The sequence below is a fragment of the Salvelinus sp. IW2-2015 genome, linkage group LG8 (genome assembly GCF_002910315.2).
Source record: "Salvelinus sp. IW2-2015 linkage group LG8, ASM291031v2, whole genome shotgun sequence".
Taxonomy (NCBI): Eukaryota; Metazoa; Chordata; class Actinopteri; order Salmoniformes; family Salmonidae; genus Salvelinus; species Salvelinus sp. IW2-2015.
The window spans coordinates 28,169,657-28,187,306 of NC_036848.1; the positions used below are offsets into that span (position 1 = coordinate 28,169,657).

General features: G+C 42.3%; 2 protein-coding genes across 2 annotated transcripts in view; one reads left to right on the top strand and one right to left on the bottom strand.

The window, feature by feature from the left end:
- The window catches only part of LOC111967676 (proto-oncogene Wnt-3), a 37,078-nt gene that overhangs the window by 14,454 nt on the left and 4,974 nt on the right, over positions 1-17,650 (bottom strand). The window lies entirely within an intron of this gene.
- Positions 7,227-17,294, top strand: LOC139028090 (uncharacterized). Its single transcript, XM_070444636.1, has 6 exons — positions 7,227-7,254; positions 7,368-7,372; positions 10,174-10,577; positions 10,688-10,833; positions 12,786-12,860; positions 17,221-17,294. The coding sequence occupies exons 1-6, from the start codon at positions 7,227-7,229 to the stop codon at positions 17,292-17,294; spliced, it is 732 nt and encodes a 243-aa protein (XP_070300737.1).

Consider the following 17,650-nt stretch of genomic DNA (forward strand, 5'->3'; position numbering starts at 1 on the left):
GGTTTCCACTAATGGCAATGGATTCTGCTTAATTTAGGCAGCATTTGTAAGCTAGCGGTTTACCAAACCGATATCATATTAAATAGAATCGCCACTAGCCTATGTGATATTTGAAAAACAAACCAAGAGCAAACCGACACGGCTATCCAGACAGGACAGTACCGTACCCTAACCCTTACCTAACCTTAACCATTTTAAATGTCAACTTCAAGTGGGTAGGGAAGTCCCAAGGATCCCGGATAGTACAGACCCTACCAAACCGGATCGATGGACTGCACGCTATAACAGGGAAACGGCTGAGTCAAGGGAAACAGCCGAGGCAGGTGCATGCTGTCCGTTTCCTCCCGCGCTTTTGTTACTGCTTGTAATCTTCTCACATTTGGCCTACAAGAAAATATACCACAAATTGTAACCTTTTCGCCTTGCGAAGTTATCATGTAAGACGCACAAGCGGTGTTACAGTGCTGGGGTCGATTCAGTTTTCAATTATTAGATCGACAATGGCTCGGCTAGGGGTTTTAAAACGTTTCTTACCCAGGGACCCCTGCCCAGGTAAATCGGCGACCAGGGACCCCGATCATATGTTCGCAACAAAAAAAGTCACATCTTATCATCAGGTGAATGATAATAGTAAGTAGGCCTAGAAGTCATCAGCATTGGTAGACAGTTTAATTATTTTAACCTCACAGTTCATTGGACGAGGAAATGTAAACTCTAAACACAGTCTATTAAGCTAGAAAGGTATCATGGAGGCGTAGAGAACATGTTTCTGTTGTAGGCCTTAAGCAACTTTTCTGCAATTCTACACTTTTGTCCATTGAGCTGAGAGAAAAATTTGAGAAAAACATTTTTTATGCACATTTCAAGCAATTCTACACACTGGCATGGAGCTGAGAGATAATTTTGAAGTTCTAATTTCCTGCATGTACCATGAATGTCTGGTTTTTGTATTTAGTACTCTTCCTGACTGTCTGTCTTTTATTTGATTGTTAGTAATTAAAGATGGTTATTAAAAAATATTTATAGTTCAACATCTTTTCTGGTTTTGGTTACTTAAATTGACACCGAAACTGTTTTTCCATCCCGAAAATGATAGCTTAGAAGGCCCACATAAGAATTATCTATACAGAAAAACCCCTGTAATTAGTTCCAATGACTGTAATGACCTCCATATTAAATTAATAGTTTGAGATTTTGGCAATGAAGCCCTTTATCTACTTCTCCAGTGTCGGATGAACAGGAACAGCTAGCATGCTAACTGTTCCTGTAGACTTCCAGTCATTGCGCTAACACTGGTTTGCATTGCCGTGTGAAACTAGCTCTAACTTCCTTCATACCGGACGCAGAGACATAAAAATGGTATCCATGATGGTATTCTGTTGCAGCTAGTGATATTCTTAAAATAATAATTTTTCACATTAAAAATCCCCACAAATCTTTTTTTTTAATTAACAAATACATTGCGGACCCCGTGCAGTACCTCCGGACCCCTGTTTGAAAAGCCCTGGGCAAGGCTACTCACACACATGACGCTACACACATCACACATACAACAATAAAGACTTTTAATGAAGAGCAGAAACTATAGGCCCTACAAACTGACAAACTCACCTTAGCTTGAGTAAGGTGCAGGCAGCAAACAATATTTTCAGGAGGGGCAGCCTATTACTGTCTTCTGAGATGCCTGTGAGTATATTTAACGTTTACTTTTTTGTTGTTGCAATCTTGCATGTCCAATGTGTTATGGAAAATGCTATATTTTCCTATGAAGAGAGACAGAACAAGAAAGAGGGGGAGAGGAATTAGAGAGAACCAGCCTGTCACAATCCATCCCTCTATGCATTATTCCTCAGGCACTGTTCATAGCTCCATGGAAAGTAGGGTGTGTGTACGTGTGCGTGCGTGCGTGCGCGCATGTGGAAGAGAGAAGCAGGAGGGCGGAGAGGGGATTGCTCTGTTGCTACTTGTACTCAAAAGTCTCACTATCATGCCATGCATTTAGGTGCACACATGGCAAGATACCCTGTCTTAGTTATTGTACAGGTTTTTTTTCTGCACAGAAAAGTAGGGGAGAGTGGGGTAAGTTAAGGGCTAGTTGAGCTACCCCTTGTTTCTAGGAAACAATACACCAAATAAATCAGGTGACCAAATATTTAGGAAGAGCCTGTAAGGAACAAACAACATGGGAAAAGTGGTAAGTAAGTTAGGTAAAAAAAACAACGGATTTTCACAAAGTCAAATAAATGTATTGTGTTATAATATTCATGATGCTTGTATCTAAATCAAGGTAGATAGTTGTAAGATTGTTTTATACATCAGTTGGTGTCTCTGTACACTACAATATGAGATCCGAAACCTAGCATGAAAGTGCATCCTTGTGCATCCTTGTATCTGTGTGGGGTAAGTTGAGCCAATGGTTGAGCCATACTCCATACATATTATGATTTACATTTTGTCAGAGTTATGCATAATATACATAGTATCTTTGCAATGTGTCACGCATTTAAACTCAAGATAGTGCATTTTATTGTTACAGAGCAGACATCATCATACCGCGTGTATACAAACGTAAAACAAGCAGGGGTCTAGCCCCCCTTGAGGTTCTTAAGAGAGCAGCCAAGGAAGTCCATTCCAACAGCTGCAAGGGATGAAAAAATAGACAGAATGACACTGAAGGGGTACATTGACAAAAAAGAAAACAAAAATGTACGTGTGCGAAAGAGAGGCTATGATAGAGTAGCAGAGGCACACAAGGTCTTTTCTGATGACATGGAGTCTGAGTTTGCTCAACATATCAAGAATCTCACAGACCAGTTTCATGGGCTTAATAGCCTCAAATGCAGAGAACTTGCCTACGAATTGGCACATCAAAACAACATCCCTGTCCCAGATAGCTGGTCAAGAAATGGAAGGGTAAGTGATATTGAACAAAGAGATCTATATCTGAATTTAGGTATACATTTAAAATATATGCAATATACCACACCCCAATTCCATGAATTAAACTTTGACCTACCCGCTGCCATCACCCACTGTCATAGGACAGGCCCTGTGCTCAATTTACCCCATACCCAGGGTATGTTGTGCCAAAAGACCACTATATTTCCATTGATGTTGTGATGCTGAATGTAAAAAATTACTCAACTTACCACACTCTCCCGTAAATCCAAAATATTTTTATTTGTTATAATTTTTATGGTCTTTTTTGGGGGGGGTGTAAAACTTAAATGACCAAAACCATATATATAGTATGTAGAAAAGATAATGGACCTATGTGTTTTTTTATAAGATCTTTGAGAACTAACAATCACCAAAATGTATTTAGCATTATGGTATTGGCACATGCACTCTAGCCAACAGCTTGCAAATACAGTGTGGGTGTAGACTACATGATGAGATTCTTATTCTTATTGATTTAACCTTTATTTAACCATGCAAGTCAGTTAAGAACAAATTCTTATTTACAATGACGGCCGACCAAAAGGCAAATGGCCTCCTGTGGGGACGGGGGCTGGGATTAAAATAAAATATAGGACAAAACACACATCACGACAAGAGAGACACCACAACACTACATAAAGAGAGACCTAAGACAACAACATAGCATGGCAGCAACACATGACAACACAGCAAGGTAGCAACACAACATGACAACAACATGGTAGCAACACAACATGGCAGCAGCACAAAGCATGGTACAAACATTATTGGGCACAGACAACAACACAAAGGGTAAGGAGGTAGAGACAACAATACACCACGCAAAGCAGCCACAACTGTCAGTAAGAGTGTCCGTGATTGAGTCTTTGAATGAAGAGATGGAGATAAAACGGTCCAGTTTGAGCGTTTGTTGCAGCTCGTTCCAGTCGCTAGCTGCAGCGAACTGAAAAGAGGAGCGACCCAGGGATGTGTGTGCTTTGGGGACCTTTAACAGAATGTGACTGGCAGAACGGGTGTTGTATGTAGAGGATGAGGGCTGCAGTAGGTATCTCAGCTAGGGGGGAGTGAGGCCTAAGAGGGTTTTATAAATAAGCAACGGGTATACAGAGATGCAACGGGTATACAGAGATGACCAGTTTACAGAGGAGTATAGAGTGCAGTGATGTGTCCTATAAGGAGTATTATGAACAAAAGAGCGATATTCTTTTTATTTGTCAAGCAGCCAAGCATAGTTGATCATGTCACCAGAATAAGACACTACATATTTATTGGAAAAGTGCATCAAGGTCACTACTTTGCACTTTCACCAACCTGTGAAGTTCATCATAACTTACACTACATGGCCAAAAGTATATGGATACCTGCTTGTCGAACATCTCATTCCAAAATCATAGGCATTAATATGGAGTTGGTCCCCACTTTGCTGCTATAACAGCCTCCACTCTTCTGGGAAGGCTTACCACTAGATGTTGGAACATTGTTGCGGAGACTTGCTTCCATTCAGCCACAAGCATTAGTGAGGTCGGGCACTGATGTTGGACGATTAGGCCTGGCTCGCAGTCGGCGGTCAAATTCACTCCAAAGGTGTTTGATGGGGTTGAGGTCAGGGTTCTGTGCAGGACAGTCAAGTTTTCCACACCGATCTGGACAAACCATTTCTGTGCACGGGGGCCTTGACATGCTGAAACAGGAAAGGGCTTTCCCCAAACTTTTGCCACAGAGTTGGAAGCACAGAATCGTCTAGAATGTCATTGTATGCTGTAGCGTTAAGATTTCCCTTCACTGGAACTAAGGGGCGTAGCCAGAACCATTATTCCTCTTTCACCAAACTTTACAGTTGGCACTGTGCATTGGGGCAGGTAGCGTTCTCCTGGTTCGTCTGTTGGACTGCCAGATGGTGAAGCGTGATTCATCACTCCAGTGAACGCATTTCCACTGCTCCCGAGTCCAATGGCGGCAAGTTTTACACCACTCCAGCCGACGCTTGGCATTGTGCATGGTGATCTTAGGCTTGTGTGTGGCTGCTCAGTCATGGAAACCCATTTCATGAAGCTCCTGTCGAACAGGTCTTGTCGTGCTGACGTCGCTTCCAGAGGCAGTTTGTCGAGCTATGCGCTTCAGCACTGGGCGGTCCCGTTCTGTGAGCTTGTGTGGCCTACCTCTTCGTGGCTGAGCTGTTGTTGCTCCTAGACGTTTCCACTTCACAACAACACTGAATTAGCCTACTGCCAGCTTTTATGTTGCTGATACAGCTTGACAGGATGCTCTCAATTGTGCATCTGTAAAAGTTTGTGAGGGTCTTAGGGGCCAAGCCGTATTTCTTCAGCCTCCTGAAGTTGAAGAGGAGCTGTTGCACCTTTTTCACCACACTATCTGTGTGGGTGGACCATTTCAGATTGTAAGTGATGTGTACGCAGAGGAACCTGAATCTTTTCACCTTCTCCACTGCAGTTCCGTTGATGTGGATGGGGGCGTGCTCCCTCTGCTGTCTCCTGAAGTCCCAATCAGTTCCTAAGTTTTGTTGACGTTGAGGGAGAGGTTGTTTTCCTGGCACCACACTGCCAGGGATCTCATCTCCTCCCTGTAGGCTGTCTCGTCATTGTTGGTAATCAGGCCTACTACTGTTGTGTCGTCGGCAAACTTGATGATTGAGTTGGATGCGTGCGTGGCCACGCAGTCATGGGTGAACATGGGGTTCAGGAGGGGGTTGAGTCCTGTGTTGCGGATCAGCATAGTGTTGTTTCCTACCTTTACCACTTGGGAGCTGCCCGTCAGGAAGTCCAGGACCCAGTTGCACAGGGCGGGCTTCAGACCCAGGGCCCCGAGCTTAATGATGAGCTTGGAGGGTACTATGGTGTTGAAGGCTGAGCTATAGTCAATGAACAGCATTCTTACATAGTTATTCCTCCTGTCCAGATAGGATAGGGCAGTGTGCAGTGCGATGGCAATTGGTTCATCTGTGGATCTATTGGGGCTGTATGCAAATGGGAGTGGGTCAAGGGTGTCAGGTAAGGTGGACGTGATATGATCTTAAACTAGCCTCTCAAAGGGCGATAGTTATTTAGTTCAGTTACCTTTGCTTTCTTGGGTACAGGAACAATGGTGGACATCTTGAAGCAAGTGGAATAGGGAGAGGTTGAAGATTGTCCGTAAACCCTCCAGCCAGCTGGTCTGTGCATGCTCTGATGAAGCGGCTAGGGATGCCTGAATGCTGCCATTTATCCACGGTTTTTGGTTTGGGTAGGTTTTAATAGTCACAGTGGGAACAACATCCCCTATACACTTCCTGATGAACTCAGTCACCATGTCCCTGTATACGTCAATGTCATTATGGGATACTGTGTGTAGATGGGTGAGAATATATATATATTTTTTTAATACATTTTGAATTCAGGCTGTAACACAACAAAATATGGAATAAGTCAAGGGGTATGAATTACTTTCTGAAGGCACTGTATACCTAGCTGGTTTTTCTATGCATCGGAAGGATAGAACGGTAGCGTCGGGTAAGCTCAATGGGGGAAGTGTGTGTCTCTTTGTTCACAACATATATTTAATATCAGGGTTCTGCTCACCTGAGTCAGAATACCTCATGCTAAGCTATAGAACATGCAATTTACCAAGAGAGTTTTCATCTATATTTTTCGTAACTGTCTATTTACTACTACAAATCTGTATAGGGCCATAAGCAATCAAGAAAATGGCTCCTACTGTAGTGGCCAGTGATTTTAATGAAGGAACGCTAAAATCTGTCTTACCTCATTTCTACCAGCATGTCACTTGTGCAACTAGAGGGGAAAACTATAGATCACCTTGAATACACACAATCAAACACATACAAAGCTCTCCTTCACCCTCAATTTGGCAAATCTGACCATAACTCTATCCTCTTCATTCCTGCTTACAAGCAAAAACTCAAACAGGAAGTACCAGTCACCCGCTCAATACGGAAGTGGTCTGATGAAACAGATGCTAAGCTACAGAACTGTTTTGCTAGCACAGACTGGAATGTTTTGGGACTCATCCAATGGTATTGAACAGTTTACCACATCAGTCACCGGCTTCATCAATAAGTGCATCGACGACATCGTCCTCAGTAGCCATGGATTACAGGCAACATCTGCACTGCCACTTTCAAGGAGCGGGAAACTAATCCGGACGCTTATAAGAAATCCTGCTAAGTCCTCCAACGATCTATCAAACAGGCAAAGTGTCTATACAGGACTAAGATCGAATCCTACTACACAGGTTCTGAAGCTCGTCAGATGTGGCAGGGCTTGCAAACTATGACGGTGTACAAAGGGAAACCCAGCTGTGAGATGCCCAAATGAGCTAAATGCCTCAAATGCTCACTTCGAGGCAAGCAACACTAAACCATGCATTAGAGCACCAGCTGTTCTGAACAACTGTGACCACGCTCTCTGTAGCCGATGTAAGAACTTTAAACAGGTTAACATTCACAAGGCAGCAGGGCCAGACAGATTACCAGGATGCGTACTCAGAGCATGCGCTGACCAGCTGGCAAGTGTCTTGAATTACATTTTCAACCTCTCCTTGACCCAGTCTGTAATACTTACACATTTCAAACTGACCAATATAGTCCCTGTGCCCAAGAACGCCAAGGTAACCAGTCTAAATGACTATCGCCATGTAGCACACATCTGTAGCCATGAAATGCTTTGACACCCTAGACTCACTCCAATTCGCATACTACCCACACAGATCCACAGATGATTCAATCTCTATTGCACTACACACTGCCCTTTCTCACCTGGACAAGAGGAACACCTATATGATAATTCTGTTCATTGACTACAGCTCAGTGTTCAACACCATAGTGCCCTCCAAGCTCATCACTAAGCTAAGGACCCTGGGACTGAACATCTACCTCTGCAACTGGATTCTGGACTTCCTGATGGGCCGCCCCCAGGTGGTGAGGGTAGGGAACAATGCATCCGCCACGCTGACCCTCAACATAGGGGACCGCTAAGGGGAGCATGCTTAGTCCCCTCCTGTACTCTCTGTTCATCCACGACTGTGTGGGCGCGCATGACTCCAACACAATCATTAAGTTTGGCGACGACACAACGGTGGTATGCCTGATCACCGACGACGATGAGACGGCCTATAGGGAGGAGGCCAGAGACCTGGCAGTGTGGTGCCAGGACAACAACCTCTCCCTCAACGTCAGTGAGCACGACCCCATTCACATCGACACAGTTGTGAAGAGGGAACAACAATGCCTCTTCCCCCTGAGGAGGCTGAAAAGATTTGGCATGGGCACTCAGATCCTCAAAAAGTTCTATAGCGGCCTCTAATGAACTGCATTGCAGTGCTTGAGGTGTCACTACAGACCCGGGTTCGATCCCGGCTGTGTCATAACCGGCCGTGACCAGTAATCCCATAGGGCGGCGCACAATTGGCCCAACGTCGTTCGGGTTAGGGGAGGGTTTGGCCGGGGGGGCTTTACTTGGCTCATCGCGCTTTAGCGACTCCTTGTGGCCGGCCGGGCACCTGCAGGCTGACTTTGGTCATCAGTTGAGCAGTGTTTCCTCCGACACATTGGTGGGTCTGGCTTCCGGGTTAAGCGGCAGGTGTTAAGGAATGCGGTTTGGCGGGTCATGTTTGGGAGGATGCATGACTCGACCTTCGCCTCCCGAGCCCGTTGGGGAGTTGCAGCGATGAGACAAGATCGCAATTGGATATCACAAAATTGGGGAGAAAAAGGGGGTAAAATACTAAAAATGTAATAAAAATAAATAAAAATAAGTTATACAGCTGCATCCTTGAGAGCATCTTGACTGGCTGCATCACCGCTAGGGTAGTGCGTATGGCCCAGTACATCATTGGGGCCGAGCTCCCTGCCATCCAGGACCTCTATACCAGGCTGTGTCAGAGGAAGGCCCTAAAAATTGGCAAATACTCCAGCCACCCAAGTCATAGACTGTTCCCTCTGCTAACGCATGTGAAGTAGTACCGATCCACCATGAAACGCTATATAGACTGCTAAATAGTTAGTTACCCAGACTATCTGCATTGACCCTTATTTGCACTAACTTTTTTGACTTATCATCACATACTCTGCTACTACTGTTTATAAACTGTCACTTATTCCTAGTTATATGAACAGATCTACATCAATTACCCCTGCTCGACTCAGTACTGGTACCCTGTGTATATAGCCTAGTTATCGTTAGTCGTTGTATATTTATTATTGTGTTTTACTTTTCTATTATTTCTATATTTTCTTTCTCTCTGCATTGTTGGGAATGACCAGTAAGTAAGCATTTCAATGTTAGTCTACACCTGTTGTTCACGAAGCATGTAAGGAATAAAATGTCATACGATTTGATTTTGTTATAATGTTTCAGTCATTCAAATGGCGTAAGCCATGGCATAATGTGTAGAATTTCTGGAAATGAGCTTTAGAACATACACATTTTCTCTCAGACCCAAGGGAAAATGTTTTGGATTAGCAGGAATCTACAGTTGAAGTTGGAAGTTAACATACACCTTAGCCAAATACATTTAAACTCAGTTTTTCACAATTCCTGACATTTAATCCTAGTAAAAATGTCCTGTCTTAAGTCAGTTAGGATCACCACTTTATTTTAAGAATGTGAAATGTCAGAATAGTAGTAGAGAGAATAATTTATTTCAGCTTTTATTACTTTCATCACATTCCCAGTTTACATACACTCAATTAGTATTTGGTAGCATTGCCTTTAAATTATAAAATTCTATGATGTCAAGCAAAGAGGCACTGAGTTTGAAGGTAGGCCTTGAAATACATCCACAGGTACACCTCCAATTGACTCAAATTATGTCAATTAGCCTGTCAGAAGCTTCTAAAGCCATGACATACATTTCTGGAATTTCCAAGCTGTTTAAAGGGACAGTAAACTTCTGACCCACTGGAATTATGATACAGTGAAATAATCTGTCTGTAAACAATTGTTGGAAAAATTACTTTTGTCATGCACAAAGGAGATGTCCTAACCGACTTGCCAAAACTATAGTTTGTTAACAAGAAATTTGTGGAGTGGTTGAAAAAATGAGTTTTAATGACTCCAACCTAAGTGTATGTAAACTCCTTACCTCAACTGTAGCTTTAAAACTGTAAATGTTTCTCTCCGTCCCATTTCAAAATGTGTAGAATTGCAGGAAATGTGAATTAAAACAGCAACATTTCATTTTCATTTAATTATCTTGATGTTCTTTTGTTGTTTGCAGGTGCACTATCCTTTTGACCCTATGCAGCCAGGCCCCATCTACTTTTTAACTCTTCGCAACTGCAGTGGTCAAAACAAGAAGAAGTTTGTGCTCTGGTATTGTGCCTGGCGGACCATGCACAAGCTCCACCACAGTCTGGACCTTCACTTCCTGATCACAGGCCACACCAAGTTTGCCCCCGACTGGTGCTTCGGCCTCATCGAGCAGCGCTTCAGAAAGGCCAGAGTGAACACTTTGTCTGAGATTGCTGGTGTTGTGAAGGACAGCACTGTGACAGGGGTCAGCATCCCACAGCTGGTTGGACTGGAGGATGGTAAGGTGCTGGTGGAAAGCTATGGCTGGCAACAACACCTGACTCCGTACTTCAGGCCACTGCCACAGTTCAAACAGTACCAGCACTTCAGGTGAATATCATTTTCATTGCATTGTAAGAGGTTATTCTTCTTATATTAACTTAGGAGTTGAATTGATGTTGTGCACGGTTGTAATGTTTTCTCAATTTCCTGTTTTACAGCTTCGATGCTCTGGAGCCTGGTGTTGTTGTCGCTAAGGAGCGTTCGGACTCAGTCGGGACCAGGTTTCAGCTGCAGCGCAACGCTGACATCCTTCTTCCCAGTTCTGCGACGAAGAGGCTATGGACATCACATGCCCTGCACCAAAGTCAAGGGCAGGACAGAAACAGGCTCTCCAAATATAGATTCCCTTGTTCATGCGTGGTTCGGACGGACCAGTCATCAGCAGTATCTGCAGTGCCTCTATTCAAATGACTCTCTCCTAACACACACGCCATATGTTGCTGCTACAATTTTTGTTGTTGAATCCTGCCGCTGCTCAGCCACTTTACCCCTGATTGTATGCATATACCTACCTCATCTATCACTGATATCTTTATTGATATTGTTCTTGTACATACTGTATATTATTTTATTTATATTGACACTATCTGTTTCTGATATTGCTACTATGCAAGTAACCATTTGGCTGTACTGTTTACACCTTCTGTAGAGACCCATCCAATTAGCAAGATGTGGCTGGGATTTATAGCATTTCTTTCACATGACCCATCAATTTAGACGAGTGTGTCTGGGTAACCGTCATCGAATATTTATAAAATATTTTTATCTGGACACTTTCTGTTTACCTGGAATGTTTCCTTATTGTATGCTACTACCACTTTTAGTCTTATGCTTTACTACACTACTCAGTGTTTAGCACATAACCTCACAAGTGAATCCTTAACGAGATGGGTGGGGCTGGCTTAAAAGGGTGTGAACAATGCTGAATGGGTGTAGACAAAGGAGAGCTCTCCAGTAGGTGCAGTACCAAAACATTCAAAGGCAATTTTCTCGAAAGTGAGTTTACAAGTTTATCAACTTTCAAAGCAGAATTACTTTCCCATTGTTCCTCAAAAATGCAGCTACCATTTTGTAGCTCTCTATTTTTATCCCAAGTAAAAACACAATTTCAAATTTTGCTACATAAGACCGATTTGAGTCAGTCGGTCACATTTTGTCTCTGCAGCCAAGAGGAGGGCTTCTGAAAAATTTGGTCGGTTACCGCTTCATTTTCCATGCCCACCATCACTCCCACCACCCTAAGCCTCATTTTGAACATAAAACCCTGCTGTAGGGCCTAATCACTATCTCATAATTCAACCGTATGTCTTGTGCAAATTACTGTATGATAAGTAGGCTTGTTGTAGCCTCAGCCACTGCATAATGCTACTTAAGTGTGTTGACTGGCTACTTCACAAAACACATAAAATATCAGAGAACAGCCTGCTGAAAATTTGGCAGATGACGATATGCCAACCTTTTGACTCATATATCATTTCATTTCAAGGTGATGACTGAGTGTACGGTACCTTGTTTGTTTGCATACAACACTCAGTTGCATCTACCCTACACACAATGTAACCCATTTGTTATGACTTGCTGACACATTGGTGATGTAGAACAGAAGAAGTGGGATTCATTGAAGATTTCTCCACTACACTTTGGCATAGGGATAGTTGTTGATGAATGCCAATCATTCTTGTGCATGTGTGAACAAGTTTGATTCGAGTCATTAAATTGATCAAATCCAGGTAATGCCGTTCATTTTTTGTGCACATAGCATTACAGTCCCATAGGCATACGATAGTTGTCTTATCAAACAGAGATGAGAATCAGACTCCATAGAAAGACTCTTCTATCAAACTTTATTCTACATCAATATGTTGACATCAAAAGTTGTCGGATTTGCCTGGGGGGGGGGGCTCTGCTAAATGAGGCCTCATGCACTCAGGATGAACACCAAAACATTGCCATCGGAATCTCAATTTGAATCCCACCACAGGAGAGACAAAGACACTCGGAAGAGAGTGTAAGTGGGCCACGGAAAAGTTGTCGGCTTTGCCCCCAGGATGGGATTTTTCCTTGCGGAGGCTGGAATGCACAGCTCCTGTCTGTGTTGTTGTGTTCAGTTTTTTCTTTGGTACACTTTTGATTTGTAGTCCAACAGCTCTGGGCTGATCAGATAAAAAATGACAGGACCCCTGAAAAATGTTCCAACCTGTTTTTGCCTTCTTCCCTTTCTCCCTCTCTTCCTCACTCTTTCCTCTCCCTCCTTAGACACTTTGAGAATGAGTGCAGAGCTGGGACAGGGAGCCCCTGCAGTCAGAACAGAAGAGATCAGGGAGCTTGGATGTAAACTTGTGAACCTGCCTGTCAGGAAGTGACACTGAGTGAGTGAGAGCAGTGCGGCTTGCAGTTCGCTGGGGAGCAGACAGAACTCTCTGACTGACTGTGTTCATCACAGTGCAGCAGTGCCAGTCATAGTGGAAGTACCCACTGGGCACAAACTGGTTGAATCAACATTGTTTCAATGTAATTTGACAACATTTTGTGATGTGGAGTCTACATGGAAAATACATTGGATTTGAAAAAAGTCATCAATTGTTGTTTTGACAGTGAAATTTTAACCAAAGGATTATTTCTACCTTTAAAACAACGTCAGATCTTCAACTGTCAGAAAAAAATACAATAGCCTGGGCAGCACTTCCTACTGGAAAATGTATCTATCTACAGCTACCCATTGGTTTTAACCAAGCCCAGCCCTACTTAGCTATGATATTTGTCACTGACCAACGTGCTATCGTGAGAATGATTGTTGAGAGATCGCCACTTTAAAAACAAAATAGATTCACTGTTGCTATCGAAGTCATTCCACAGGGTAGGTTTAAAGAGCAAATGAAATGGAACCATACTTTATCAATCATATATCATAAAGGATGCTATTTAGGCCTATATTTATAGCATTTGGGAAGTCATCAACAGCTATTGTTTCAATTCAACCCAGGATTCAACTGAAAATAAACAATACAATAGGCCTTGTACAATAGGGTTTCAAGCTCTTGTTGATTTCAAATGTAATGATATTTAGTGATGTTGTGTTTGGTTGTCAACTAAATACAGTATCAACATTTTAAGGAGATGCATCTTCTGCTTGGATCGTTCCATCTGTGCACTCCGGCTTTAACTCCAATTTGTCTACAAATTAATTCAATATATGTTGTATTCACCTCTCCATCTCAACCAAAAATCTAAGTTAAAGAATAGGACTAAATCGAATCAAACTTTATTTGAAGTGCATTTAAAGTTGGATTTGATTTAGTCCTATTCATGAACTTAGATTTTTGGTGGAGATGGAGATGTGAATCCAACATATAAATTATTTTATTGTAGACAAACTGAAATTAAAGCCAGATTTAGTCAGCGGCACAGATTGAGCTATCCAAGCAGGAGATAAATCTTCTTCAAATATTTGGTGGTGTTGACAACCAACCAAAATCCAATAGGACTTTTAGACTTTTGACAAGTTAACAAACGATATGTTGGATTCATGTCTCCAACTCAAGCAAAAATACAAGTACAAGAACGGGATTAAGCCAGTGGGTCAGGAACTTTCCAAGCAGTAGATAGGCCTACGTCTCCTTTAAAGTTATAATGTGTAACTTGTTGTGCGACCAGACCAAATTCACATAGAAATGTGAGCTATAGATCTGTCATTCTACTTGAAAACAAGTCTAAAAAGTGGTAGATCTGTTGTATGTGCATTATTTCTATACTTCACATCCTTAAGGTTTTTACTTTGGGTTTTGTACGCCAGCTTCAAACAGCTGAAAATACAATATTTTTGGTTCTGGAAAATATATTTCACAGCGGTTTAGATGGTATAATGATTCTCTACACTTGCCTGTTTCGAACTATTCGAATTTTGTCAACCAGGAAATGACATAGCGCTTTCTGCATAGTGCAATTTTTGATATTATTTTTGGTTGCATTGTCAACCAAACACAATTCAATATTACTTTTGTAATACATTAAATAGCCTACAGTTAAGTATATCTCACAAACTAATGTAATATTCAACCTTAAAATGTGTAAAACATTCATGGCCACATTTTGAGGTTACTGTAGCTATACATTTCTTATGTAATCATATAAAGCGTGCATGTTCATGTTAGCATGCATACATAGGTCGTCACAATTGCTGTAATAATCTGCACAGAATATTTAACTGCATTGATTACTTGCACCATGTTCTTTTAGGTGAATGACAGTGATAACACTGTTGTAGGCTAGAAATAAACAAAATATCCGACATTGTATTCCCATTTGAACTTTTTTGTGCCTTTAAATGGTTGAAAATGCAGTGATATACATTTGGGTGACAACTAAACCAAAAAATCAGACATTGTTTTTCCATTGGTGATAACACATTGGAAATTCAAGTGGGTGAATATAGTTTGCAATTCCATTGATCAACGTTTCAACCAAATAATACCCAATTATCCACGTTGAAATGACGTGGTGTGCCCAATGGCTAGTCCTCTCTCTCTCTCTCTACGTCAGTGTCAGAGCACAGACACGACGGAAATCGTTCAGAAAGAAAACATCATGGCTTATTTGATCAAAAATATTTACAAAGTGTTTGTATGAACCATCCAAAGGATTGTTTCCAACCAGTAGTATTCGGAGACTGCTCTGCCTTTACCTATCCTAGTATTGTGAGACAGTGGTGATTGCCATGCAGTAACGGCATAATGCTTGTTGAACTATCTGGAATCTTGTGGTAAGCATACATGTACAGGTAACTGCCAAAATATCGGAAACACTGGAGTAAATGAGGAATACAATGTACACTGAACAAAAATATAAACGCAACATGTAAAGTGTTGGTCCCATGTCCCATGAGCTGAAGTAAAAGATCCCAGAAATGTTCCATACACACAAAACGCTTATTTCTCTCAAATGTTGTGCTCAAATTTGTTTACATCCCTCTTAGTGAGCATTTCTCCTTTGCCAAGATAATCCATCCGCCTGACAGGTGTGGCATATCAAGAAGCTGATTAAACAGCATGATCATTGCACAGGTGCCAATGTTGTGCCATTCATCCGCCGCAATCACCTCATGTTTCAGCAAGGATGTGTCACAAGGATCTGTACACAATTCCTGGAAGCTGCAAATGTCCCAGTTCTTCCATGGCCTGCATAATCACCAGACATTGAGCATGTTTGGGGATACTCTGGATCGATGTGTAAGTCAGCGTGATCCAGTTCCCGCCAATATCCAGCAACTTCGCACAGCCATTGATGAGGAGTGTGGGACAACATTCCACAGGCCACAATCAACAGCCTGATGAACTCTATACAAAGGAGATGGAGGAAAATGGTAGTCACAACAGATACTGACTGATTTTCTGAATGGTTTGATGAGCATGAAAACGATGTGAACCATGTGCCATGGCCGTCTCAGTCACCAGATCTCAACCCATTCGAACACTTCTGGGAGTTTCGGGAACCGTGCTCCAGACTGCGTTTTCCACCACCATCAAATTATGGAATTTCTTGTAGAAGAATGGTGTCGCATCCCTCCAATAGAGTTCCTGACACTTGTTGAATTTATTCCAAGGTGCATTGAAGCTGTTCTGGCTCATGGTGGCCCAAAGCCTATTATAGGCCCAATGCAGACGGTTTTTTTAATCTCAGTATCAAATGATTTCTGGGTAACAATTATGTACCTTACTATGATTTGTTTTCAATTAAAATGGTCAAAAACAAAAATAGCTTCTTAGCAAGATGATAACTTTCTCAAGCAAGAGTTTTGCTAGGACTGTCTGAGTGGTGAGGGGGTCAAACTGAAAATGTGCTGTTATTGGCAGAGAGGTTTGGAACTTTCTTTCTAATTGGTCTATTAATTAATTTACCACCTGGTGATGTCACCAGGCAGGCCAAAACTCCATCCCACCAAAACAGGCTGAAATTTCAGGTGCTCTTTTCAAACAGCTCTTACAGTAAAGGGCATTATCATCATTTTAACAATTTCAGTGTTATTCAAACCTCATAGTGTGGAAATAGATATAAAAAAACACATTTTTGACTGCACTGGGCCTTTAAGACCCTTTATGTTGGTGTTTCCTTTATTTTGGTACTTACAAATATAACTACTACATACAGGTATGATGTAGGACCTAGTTCAAGTGGTACACGGCTTCCCTCTTTTCTCATTCTTTGGCTCAAAAACCACTATTCACCCTGCAGTGAAATTATTTCTACAAAGTTATGCTTTTATACAGTGGAGTTGTAGCTTATATTGCCTTTGAATTTATCTCCCTCTCTCTCTTTCTCTCACCCTCCTTCCCTTCTTCCTCCCTCCCTAGGTGATGGGATGACCTGGGAGAGAACTTGGGTAGGTTTGACCAGCCTATATTTAGGGTGCACAGGTGTAACCAATGCTTCTTCGTCACCAGACACCAAGCCAGGCAGTGTGTCTTAAAAAATGAAGCTTGTTGTTTAAAGATTACTTGTTGTTCACAATTAGCTGCTGCCCAGTAGCAGATTTGCAAACAGGAGCTACAGAAGCTGGAAATTCTGGCCAATTAAGACTTATACGGTGTGTGTGTGTGCGTGCGTGAGTGTTGATGTTTCAGTGTGAATGTGTTTGTTGCTTCCCTCTCCTTTTCTCTCCCCTCTCGTTCTCTCTCTCCTTCTCTCTATCTCTCAGTCCACGTGTTTGCCCCCGAGGACCCCTGTGCCTCTGGGCGTTTGGGCCTATTTTCCTTTGAGGAACTGTCCTGACCTGTGTTTTAGTGCAGGTAATAGCCGTGAACTGTGGGACTTTGTCATTTCCTACACGAGTAGTTCATCACGTTCTTTGATGATGGGGCTGAGATGAGGAATTTCCTTTACTGCTTTGAACTACCAGCCTCCTTTGAAACTCTCTCCCAACTGGCTGGTTAGGCTCGATAATGTCATGCCGGTGGTTTGTTTTGTAGAGCTGGACAGTAAAGGTGTCCGGCTCCTTTTGTATCAACTGTATGTGAACACACTTAGAGAACGTACATCGATTGCAATTCAAGCAGTTAGCTAGCTACTGTAGTTACCACTGTTGCAAAGGAGACAGAGCGCATTGTAATCCAAACTGGGGCACAAAT